At 37.7% G+C, this 11,996-nt stretch overlaps 1 protein-coding gene across 1 annotated transcript; it reads left to right on the forward strand.

Moving 5' to 3' along the window:
• The first annotated feature begins 98 nt into the window (after positions 1 to 98).
• Positions 99 to 11,790, forward strand: top1a (DNA topoisomerase Ia). The gene is made up of 21 exons (XM_079844946.1): positions 99 to 260; positions 666 to 690; positions 3,770 to 3,866; positions 4,119 to 4,236; positions 4,390 to 4,436; positions 4,928 to 5,017; positions 5,232 to 5,310; positions 5,407 to 5,504; positions 5,697 to 5,812; positions 6,376 to 6,497; positions 6,584 to 6,706; positions 6,815 to 7,002; positions 7,083 to 7,227; positions 7,567 to 7,710; positions 7,963 to 8,148; positions 9,225 to 9,293; positions 9,415 to 9,529; positions 9,629 to 9,756; positions 9,909 to 10,003; positions 10,121 to 10,270; positions 10,371 to 11,790. Exons 1-21 carry the CDS (start codon positions 228 to 230, stop codon positions 10,471 to 10,473), a joined length of 2,271 nt encoding a protein of 756 aa, XP_079701072.1. The 5' UTR covers positions 99 to 227; the 3' UTR covers positions 10,474 to 11,790.
• Positions 11,791 to 11,996: the final 206 nt, after the last annotated feature.

The following is an 11,996-nucleotide window of genomic DNA, read 5'->3' on the forward strand; positions in this document are numbered from 1 at the left end:
ATAGTAAATTAGGGACGACGTCACAGAGCGGGCCTGTGTGGGAGGAGCCATGGGCAGGAATAACGCCTTTTTTATCCTTTTAAACGCGTCTGACATGCGCAGTGCTTTAAATTTCGGGCTTGGTCTGTTACACAACTGTGTCTTTCTTCATTCTGCCTACAGCTCCTCGCCGGCATTTTACTTTAACAGGCTTTTAACTGTGTTATTTTAAAATAAGACCCATAGAAATGAGTGGGGACCATTCCCACAACGATTCCCAGGTAAAGTGTTTGTGATTTCACGTTGTCAGTTATTTTCTTTCTTTCTTGATGGTTTGTAGTCATTAGCTCGGCTGTTTAAATTCCATCCGCAGCGGCAGTTTTTCCCCCAGCATGCTAAGCTAACAGGCACCAGAAGTCGGCTTTGAATGTAATAATTTTGTATTTTCAGCCCTTGCTGTCCTCTGGCGCTTTTCTTACATTAACGTCCACTAACAAATGTTTCATTTTGGGAATAAAAACTTTAAACAGTCCCCTGTCCTCCGCAGCGGTGGTGTTTAAATGCTATTTTGTGAACAGGCTTGTTAGCTTGAGCGCTAACCCTCCGACTAGCATCAAGTTGAAAGTTAGCAGCCTATTGACATGGCACGGTTTAACACTAACTTATACACCACTGTTTTTCCGCAGATCGAGTCGGGATCCAGATATAATGGTGAGTGGGACTTGTCTAATCAGCACATTGATAAAACACATACGTTTTCTACATCTAACGTGATCGCTTGACGACCAGTTAGTTTTAAGGACAGAAATGGCGTCCCAGAGACTAAGTCCCCTCTCGCTCTCTGACAAGCGCCTATTGTTCACATTGAGCCCTTTTAAATCGTATTTATATTGCTTTTAACTCAACGAAAAACGGCAATTTTGAAAGAGAAAGAGATTTTTTGCCAGTTAATGCAGCTTGGTCGTTTTTAGAGTTAGAAAAATGGTCTAATGGGGCTTGTGAAAGTGAGGGTTTGGGGGTTGAGGACTTAGTCTCTGCGCCATTTTCTTTTTCTCTGTCTAGCGGTCTGAGTGTAGTGAACGTTAAGTGCACATCGACGTGATTATGGAGGAGAAGGATTGAGAAACGTGTGTGACCTGTTTCAAATCCTCGAACGAAATTAAACGATCAACCTCAAATACACTTTTATTCGATGAGATCACGTTTGCTAACAAACATTAACTGTAATTACGTGCAAGTATTTAGTATCTATAAAGCTCATCTTTTGTTATGAGGTATACTGTAAAGTAATCTGCGTCAAATAAACGGTTACAACCAGATTTAATTAACTTAAATGAGCCAGTACTGTGGGATTTTTACTTTAATTATTTTTTTATTTCACACAACTGTCGTATGGTGATTATTAGTTTGTTCATGCAGGTTCAAAACATGGCCAGCCAGAGATATTGCTAAAGTCACTGCTTTTATTGTTGTTTTAGTTTTTTTTAAAAGTGTCCTTTAAAAAAAAAAAAAACCTTCAAAATATCAGTGACTAATGAGAGTATTTCCTATTTCTATGCAGTTTAAAACTTTAGCATGCCACGACAGGAAATCCCACAACACTTAGGCACCAGGCACTTGTTTCTTTTTGTGTTATGCAATGCATTATAATGAGGGCTGACTGTAAATGCTTATTTAATGGACAAATTAAAACTCATGATTCTTATGTATTTTTTCATATTTCTATGATACACAATCACATGGTTAACAATCATGTTTGTTATGCACTTTATTTTACTGGGCATCAGTAATATTTCTGCCACTGTCTATTATAAGTGCAAGTGATGATGGTAGTAGTGTAATGGTATCCTTTTTTTTTTTTCAAATGTATTGTTCAAACATAATTCAAGTTCAAGTTTAAAAAAAAAAAACTGCAGCTGAACTTCATCAGTCATCATGGATTATTATTGTACTTTAATAATTTTGTTTTCCCACTGGGAAATAGTTTCAACAAGGAGGATGGGTAAATGATTTTTCTGCCACAGCATTTTATCTATTTTTATCCACCCTCCCCCCAAAAAAACTACACTAATCATGCAACTCATCTCAAATAAATGGGTTTTATTTATTTTACACTTAAGTTCTACACAGTTCATATTCTGAATGTGCATGATGCTTCTGGTAATCAATTTTGCTTCCCACTATAAGAGCATTTAGGATGTTTAACTGATGGCTGTGTTGATGCACGAGCTGCCTGTTTACGCCATGCTATTCCATTGAGCATCCACCAAGTGCTTGTCAGAGTTTGGGGACATATTAAAAACCCATGTTCAGTCCTGGAAACAAATTAGACCATGTATTTAATAAAAGTGACACTGTAGATTTTTTTTTTTCCTTCCTCCAGATTTTGTCTACCCATACTTTATTACATTTGCATGCACAAGATGTACCATAAACAATGTAATATAGCTGGTATCATAATGGCAACTTTTCAAAATCACATTTTTGCATTAGCTTAGCATGTAATAAATCTAATGTCTTGCAGGTAATTTTAGTATACAAAGCTTTGTGTTTCCTTTGTTTGGTTTACTCGATACATTCTTTTTAGTCAAAAGGCTTTTTTCAGTCATATAGACTCAGACTTCATTACTGTGAATTAGCTTTTTGTTGTGAAGCTTCAGCATGTAACAATTCTGCTGACAATGAACTTGTCCACTAGAGGGTACAGTTCACAAATAAGTTCTCCCACAATCCCATATGTGCATGCTTTGCTGAAGGGCAAAACGAACATGGTGAATGGTTGGTCCATACGGTTTTTATTTTTTGACATGCAACGCAAGGCTAAAGGTACCCCTACATTTATATATGAAGAATATGCCTTAACATGAGTTCAAGTAAGGATGCATATTTAGAGGTAGAGGAAGGTTTGTCGCATTTGGTAATGCACCCATGCGTGCTGTAGAAGATAAAGGATTTGATTTCATGTCCTAACTGAGCACTCCTGTCCCTCTTAATGCTTGAATGCACCCTACTGTAACATGAGGTTCATTGTTTCTCTGTGCTCTTAAAGGATGACATTTGAGTTTGTTTAGATTCTGAAACCTCGTACAATTCCCGTTCTTTCTTTTGGTCCTCGCGATAGAAAGGGAGATCGTTTTGCTTTGGCCTTTTGGGAGGCCTGTTACGAAACACCTCCAGCTTTCTCACTGTCCAATACAGTGTCAGTAGGATATGCCTGGCTCCCTTGTAACCCAATCCAGCCTACCAACCTACACATTTCCTAAAGCAATAGTCCTCTCAGAGTAAATAGTCTTAGCTGAACCCTGCGAAGAGTGGGGCCTCTATAAACACCATTCATAGCTGAGAGTGAAAACTGGACACTTCACCTCAAGAGGTAAAGTGCCAAAATCTACATGCTGTGACTGTCTGCAGTAGGCCAGCAAGGACAACCCAAAACATGTCATGCTGTACTTGTTTCAAACCAGTTGTCTTTAAATGGTCTTCAGCGTTTGGCAGGCTCATACAGATTGCTCTGAAATGGATTTCTCATCCAGGTGTGAGCAGCAAAATGATCTGCCATAGTGTTTCCAGATTAAATACTGTACTATTATTTGCCTCCTCTTTGTTTGAACACCTATAGCACCAGAACAATTTCAATGTGGAGGTCTGTTCGATTTACTACTTTTGTGCACTTTCTAACCCCCAGTTTACTGTGCTTTTGAGTCTTTCCTGTTCCAGGAACATGCTTTTGTTGCCAGGTGTTCGTTGCTTTTTGAATGTGCTACTTAATCTTTAATTTCTTTGTTGGCAGATTCTCACAAACACAAAGATAAATACAAGGACAAAGAACACAAACACAAGGACCACAAGAAAGACAAAGAACGTGAGAAATCAAAGTACAGCAACAGGTATGATGTCACTGTTATTCTCTCCTTTGGGTTTCTACAGTAGATATATAGGTGGTTTATAGCCCAGTTTGCGCTTTATGGCGTGTGTTTGATAAGCAGGGCGTGGCCTTTAGTGTTCAGACCACAGGAAGGAATGTTGGCTTTACTGCAACTTCCTTTTGTAAACACTATCATCTATTTGGAGCTGATTTTGTTGATGGACCAGACCATTGTGGCAATTAGATCACAACATGTTTTATTGCATTTTGGCAGCGAACACAGGGACTCCTCGGATAAAAAGCACAGAGATAAAGAGAGGCTGAAACTCAAAGATGGATCCTCCTCAGACAAGCAGAAGGACAAACACAAAGAGAAGAAAAAGGAGGACCGGGTGGGCAGAATCCTCTATAACTTTCACATTGCAGCATTTTTATCTGAGCTGAATCCTCTGGCTATGGAGGAGTTGTAAATAGTCTTTTGTGATTCACACAATATTGAGTGCTGTTATTGACCTCTCGCTTCTCTCCATTTTCTTCCTCAAAAGTCTTTTGATGGCAAGCCCAAAAAAGAGAGAGAGAATGGATTTGCAAGGTGAGAAGCCTAAATGTGATGTAAATGATGCATCTGTAGCCATAAGAATAGAGGTTCATTTTAAAGTGGTCTCATCATAACTTTATTTCTCCACTTGATTGACATGACTGGTTTAGAAAAGTTTGTACTAAAATGAGCCCCACAAATTAAGATCGCACTTGAATGATCCGCAATCTTGGTATAAATATTCTTCATCCACCAATATTGGGACTCATTCAGCTGTTAGGTACACCACTGTTAGCAGACATTTATACCCTTTTACTTCTATTTTGTATAATGGGATCTACACTGCTTTCTCTGAACACTGAATTTTGTTTATCTTAAAAGATCAAGGAAAATTGTTTCCTCATATGATCTCTTTAAGATCAATGGCATGGTTGTAATCACATAATTAGAAACATGAATTTATCTTGAGACAATTTAAAGGGGTTCTCAGATTTGATCACATGAGCAAGAAAACAAATAACACGTCTCTCTTGTCCTTTATACAGCCCTTTTATTAAGTCTGAACCTGAGAATGATGACTTCTACCATTCTCCTAAACACGAGAAGTCTCTGAAGAGGGAACGCGATGATGACGAGTAAGTGACATTGTGTTCACAGACCGTCTTAAACTTACATGTGACATTTTATGAGAACCTAGCAATCTTCTGTAGTCACATGCATTGATCCTCTTTGTTTAACATTAAGCTTTAGAGCAAAGTGTGTGTGTGTGTGTGTGTGTGTGTGTGTGTGTGTGTGTGTGTGTGTCTTTTTAAACATGTACTTGTTTTGTTTTTTTTACTTTTTCTTCAGTGCTGAGTTCAAGCCCAAAAAAATTAAAACCGAGGATGACCGAAGTGAAAAGAAGGTGAAGAAACGGAAACAGGTAGAGGTATGTTGAAGGGGTTTGGCTTATCTCTCAAGTTACACTTTCCAAACAATTTTTTTTTTTAAACATTATTAATTTGAATCTTCTCCTTTGCCATAGGACATAAAGCCCAAAAAGAAGACAAAAAACAAGAAAGGAGAAGTTGCCACAGATGGCAAGAAAAAGGCAAAAAAGGAGCCAGAAGATAAGTGGAAATGGTTAGTCTCACATCCTCTCATGGTCAAGTAATTGTAGGCTGACTCCTCATCTTGAATCTTTTGATTTCATTCAGGGATATGGTGCAGATCACAAATGTCCTTGTTCTGGCACTTTGCAGAGCCATTGTGGTTGCCTGTTTTGCGATTGTTGGTTTACCTCCTTCCATATCTGTGCTTTTTCATACCATTTAGGTGGGAGGAAGAGAGGTACACGGATGGCTCGAAATGGAGGTTTTTGGAACACAAAGGGCCTGTTTTTGCACCACCATATGAGCCTATTCCCAGCAATGTCAAGTTCTATTATGACGGTATGTCTTTTTAACTACTCTATGGCAGTGTATGAGGTGGGTAGCCTATTCTGACTGGATGGCTATCAAAGCTGTCGGAGAAGCAGATGTTGGATTGTGTAAACTTCAAATCTTTTGAACAGCTCTGTAATTCGTTCCATTAGTATATTGTTAAAGACAATGCAAGTTTCTCCACCCAAACTCAGGTTTTTTTTTTATATATATATATATATATATATATATATATATATATATATATATATATATATATATATATATATATATATATATATATATATATATATATATATATATATATATATATATATATATATATATATATATATATATATATATATATATATATATATATATATATATATATATATATATATATATATATATATATATATATATATATATATATATATATATATATATATATATATATATATATATATGTATGGGCATTGGCCATTATCTTCAGGTTCAGACTGAGGCTTTAGTAACATTGAATGATCTTGATGAATAAATGGATGCAGCTGTTCTGAACCTGCTTTTGTTATTTTATGGTCTGTCACCAGGTAAACATATGAAACTCAGCCCTGAGGCAGAGGAGGTGGCCACCTTCTTTGCAAAAATGTTGGACCATGAGTACACCACCAAGGATATATTTCGGAAAAACTTCTTCAAAGATTGGAGGAAGGTAATGTTGCCATGCTGTCATCATCCCCTCTTGCTTTGTAAAGTGTCTTGACTTTTATTAATCTTACATGATATTTTCATTTTTAGGAAATGACATCTGAAGAGAAATCTAAAATCTCAGATCTGAATAAGTGTGACTTTTCTGAATTGAGTGAATATTTCAAAGCTCAATCCGAAGCCAGAAAAGCCATGACTAAAGAAGAGAAACTGGTAAAATGAAAACTCAAAATGCCAAAGTAATTGTTGGTAAAATATTGGGATGTTTTGTCTTAAGTTAAACTTTTCTCTCTCTCCCCACGCACCCAATGGCCCTTTCAGAAAATTAAAGAGGAAAATGAGCGCATTCTGCAGGAGTATGGCTTCTGTGTCATGGACAATCACAAAGAACGCATTGCCAACTTCCGTATTGAGCCTCCAGGCTTGTTCCGTGGTAGAGGTGACCATCCCAAAATGGGCATGCTGAAGCGTCGTATCCGACCTGAAGACATTATCATTAACTGCAGCAAGTAAGTAGCATTTCTCACAGCCCAACATCAGCCCATTTGCTGGGAATTTTTTTATTTTATTCCTATGATTCTCATTGTAGGGACTCAAAACATCCTAAACCACCTCCTGGGACGAAGTGGAAGGAGGTGCGTCATGACAATAAGGTGACGTGGCTGGTGTCCTGGACTGAGAATATCCAAGGCTCTATCAAATACATCATGCTAAACCCCAGTTCAAGGATCAAGGTAAATTAGCACAGGCATCTCGTTTCAATAGAATTAGGGTTTTCGGTAGAACTGACTTAGTCAAGAATTGTACTTCCTTGCATGATTTGTCTTACACATTTCAAAACATTCAGTTCTACACTACTGTTAAAGTTTGCAGTCGGTATGATGATCCAATTTTTTTTTAACGTTTTGGAAAGATTTTTTTTTGATTGGTTAAATCAAATGTTTTTTTATGTATAGACAAAATGGCGTAGATTTCAGCCATTTTAAATATTAGCCATAATGTGAAAGTAAATATGGACTTGTAATATTAATTATCGGATGATAATATCTGTGCATATGTTGAATTTCTTGCAGGGAGAGAAGGATTGGCAGAAATATGAAACAGCCCGCCGGTTGAAAAAGTGTGTGGAGCGGATCCGTGCGCAATACCGCGAAGACTGGAAATCAAAAGAGATGAGGATCAGACAACGCGCCGTTGCTCTTTACTTCATTGACAAGGTTTGTGTGGCTCAGATCAATGTAACGTCCTTCACTTGAAGCTCATGACCCTGAAAGCGTGTGATGAATAGGTTAATTCACAATAACTCTATAAAAGCGCTTAAAGCATTTGGTTCAGTTTTTTGAAAAAAAATTGTCAATGGTCCTACATATAATGTAAGGTTTGTAATTTCTTTTTGAGCTAAAGCAGAAGTTGAAAAGCAGAACGGTGTTATGAATCTTTTTTTTTTTTTTTTTTTGTATGTGCTGTAGCTGGCTCTGAGAGCAGGTAATGAAAAGGAGGAAGGAGAGACCGCTGACACAGTGGGCTGCTGCTCACTTCGAGTGGAACATCTAACTCTCAATCCAGAGATTGACGGACAGGAGTATGTCGTGGAGTTTGACTTCCTCGGTAAAGACTCCATTAGATACTACAACAAAGTCCCTGTTGAGAAGAGGGTAAGTTGTTTGTCCCAACCCCCACCCCCTATTCTTTTATTACATTTTCTACATTCTGAACAAAGCTTTAAGGCCTCATAGGCGCACCTCTGAAGCCAAATTTTAGGTGAATTACAAGGTGCCTTTCACAGAAAGCGATTCTTATTGGGTATTGCAAAAAGCTCTATCTATCTAAGATGGAGCTAAATAAATGTTGATTTTTATAATAGTACTTGATATTGAAAATATAATGCAGATGTTTGTAGTGCTTTTGTATGGTGTGCAGATTGCTGATGTAGAGCGTTCCAATTCGGTCGCTGATTGTGAGGTTCCTTCTCAGTTAGGATGCTGCCTGAGGCATCTCATTAGGTTTTGGAACAGTTAGGAGCTAATGCATCCCAAACTCTGCAGCTTGTGCCCTCACACCAGAATGTCCACTCGTATCATTCTCGGCAACTTCACCGGTTACTAATCGCGTGGAATATAGTTCTAATTACAGTTTTTAAAGCTTGTCACAGTCTAACACTGCGAAAATGTTTTTTATTTTATTTTATTTTTTTTATTATTATTAAGCTGAATTGTTTCATTTTTATGCTGTTGTGCACACTCTTTGGACCTTTTTGATTTGTCCTCCATGGCCCTTTTTGATTTGTCCTCCATGGCCATTAGATGATTCTAGGTGACCCTAGACTTTGGAGTTCATCTGGGAAAGTTTTGTCCCCCATATTTTCAAAACTCAATTGAAATCTTATTTGCTTGTTAAATCAATGTTGATTGAGTCTCATTCTGCAGTCATCAATTCTTGCCAGTTGCTGTTTTCAATCCAATTTCTTTTGTATTGTTGTCTGTCAAATATTTTTTTTTGTTTAATCTGTTTATGTAGTTTGTTGGCTCTTATTTTTTATTTTTTTCCTCTTTTGTTGTACGTTGCAAGTGTCCTTGAGTTTGTGAAAGGCGCTTTTATAAATCAAATGTGTTCTTCACCAATTTACTGTGCCGTGTACAAATAACTCCTTATCTGAGTGCTATTGATTAGCACAGTCATGTGTTGTTGTTGTTGTTTCTTTTTGTGTAAAATCCTGTTTAAAATGTTACAGGTTTTCAAAAATCTCCAGCTGTTCATGGAGGACAAGGAGCCGGAGGATGACCTCTTCGATCGTCTCAATGTAAGCTGTCGTTTTCACCAGGCTGTTATTTATAGCTTGTAATACCAAGTAAATTGCTTATGCTAAATGTATCAAATTAAGACCAACATCCTCAATTGTAAAATGCTTCCCTCTTTTGCAGACCTCCATTTTGAATAAGCATCTTCAGGAGTTGATGGATGGCCTTACGGCTAAAGTGTTCCGTACTTACAACGCCTCCATCACACTACAGCAGCAGCTGAGCCAACTTACAAACAGTAAGTTACATACACTGGATATAAAGAATTGGATTGGGCAAGTTACCAAAAGAGTCATATTGTACGATGTGTGACATAAATAATTTTTTTTTTAAAAAGCGGAAGAAAATGTTCCTGCAAAGATCCTCTCCTACAATCGGGCTAACCGAGCAGTAGCCATCCTGTGTAACCACCAGAGGGCACCACCCAAGACATTTGAGAAGTCCATGCAAAATCTTCAGACAAAGGTATGAGACGTTTGTGACCTTGTCCTTGTTGTCTTTATGCTGGCATTTGTGTGTGTGTGTGTGTGTGTGTGTGTGTGTGTGTGTGTGTTAGTGCAGGGTCTGTTGGACCATCTAAATGTTTGCCTTTCCTGCATTTACTTCATTATAACCAGATTGACGCAAAGAAAGAACAGCTTGCTGATGCTAAAAGAGAACTGAAAAGTGCCAAGGCTGACGCCAAAGTACGCAGAGATGAGAAATCCAAGAAGTGAGTGTCAAAATATTTGCTTGAAGGGCACCCAACTGAATTTGGCCCCTCTGATGCTCATTGTGCGTTTGTATGTGATTGTATGCTGCTTTAATGTTGATGATTTTGGCAACCCAGGGCCGTGGAGACCAAGAAGAAAGCCGTGCAGAGGGTCGAGGAGCAGCTGATGAAGCTGGAGGTACAGGCCACCGACCGGGAGGAAAACAAGCAGATTGCCCTGGGTACCTCCAAGCTCAACTACCTGGACCCACGTATCTCCGTAGCTTGGTAAGATGACGTTTTTTTTGTATGTTGCACGGTAAGAATCTTTCGGATGTATGTGCTTTTTTTTAATTTTGACGTCTTGCTGCTTTGTATTTCATTCCAGGTGCAAGAAGTTTGACATCCCGATAGAAAAGATCTACAACAAAACTCAGCGTGAGAAATTTGCCTGGGCTATTGACATGGCTGACGAAGACTTTGAATTTTAAATCCTCTGCTATTTTACTTTTCCACTTATCCCAAACCCCCCCCCCCCTCCTTTAAAAAAAAAAAAAAAATACTTTGTGTGATTTCCAGCAGGTTGTGAACCTGGTAAGGGAAAGATGTGAAGCAAGAATAGTGTCGAGAGGAGGCCTAAATGTCATGATTTTTATTTTATTTTTTTAGGCTGACCTGTAATCTTGTAGGTTTTACTGGGTCAATCTTTTAAGAATGAAGTATGGAGAGCCTGTACGCAAGGTTGCATGGTCTTTAAGCCATGAACTGGAAAATCAGTGGCTTGACCTTTTGAACACTTACTGTCTCACTCCCCTTCCATTTCTGGACAAAGGGGCCTGAGGATATCTGAACTATGAACTTGTGTGGTCCTATAGCTACTGTATTCAACTACAAATTGCTTTGTGGATCGTTTCATTTTTAGTTTTGCTGTATTTTTAGCCCTCCTGTATTAATGAATTCTATATTTTAATAGAAGATTTAAAAAAGAAAAATCAAAGAATTGCTTAAGTACACCCACACGCCTTTTTAGGAGAAGAAATGTGTACACCCGGTGTGATTTATTTTATGGGAAATATGACCATGTAAAGCTGTGTGTTTGAGTGAGTGTTACATGAACTGTTCACTTTTAAACTGGAGTTGGAACTCTTGTGTAAACTATATCCAGACCACAAAGTAGGATGCTTGGATGAGCTGCAGGGGGCTACAGTTTCAACCATTTCGTTAATCATGCAGAATGTGAAGTTTTTGTTTTTTTCTTCTTTTACAGCGTGTATATCAGGGTCTTGTTTCCAGTGTAAATGTGAACCAATTTTACCCATCAAATCCCACCCCGTTTTTTTTTTTTCTTCCAGTATCCTGCAGATTATGTCTTCATAGCTTTGAGTCTCCATCTGGTTTTAACTTAGTGTAATGACTGTTTCCATACGATAAAAAAGAACTCCTGTATCTGTTACTTGAAGTTATCACTATTAGGATGTATTATTTCAGGATATGGCAGAAGGGTTTTTTCTGAAGGGTATGTGAGGGAAATCAACTTTGCCAAAAACAAAAGTCTGTGTTCTGATTTTAAGTGGTTTTATTTTGTAATTGTGTCAAGATTTAAGGATAGACTTATTTTAACATTGATTTAAAACAGAATCTTTATTTTGTTTTTCCACTCCAGTCTGGAAAGAAATGTTAGTGACAGCCATGTAACCTTTTCCAACTTATCGAGCTCATGCCATAACATATTTGTTTTTTTTTTTGTTTTGTTTTTTCTTTCTTTTGCTCAATTGTAGGTTATTTAAAAATAAAATCCTACAACATGACTTGTATGTTGTGCTTTCAAAGAAACTGCTGTTTTTAGCTTTTTAAAAACGCTACATTCTGAATTTCTCGTTTCATCTTCCATTCCATCAATGGGTGAGATTTTGCGAGAAAATATGTTTTCTGCTTAGGAATAATGGGTTGAAGAACTTCCTGTGTTCTAAGAACTGCGTGAAACGAGCACCAAGTCTTGCTTTGAGAACAGGCC

The sequence above is a fragment of the Gobio gobio genome (assembly GCF_949357685.1).
Source record: "Gobio gobio genome assembly, chromosome: 19".
Classification (NCBI taxonomy): Eukaryota; Metazoa; Chordata; class Actinopteri; order Cypriniformes; family Gobionidae; genus Gobio; species Gobio gobio.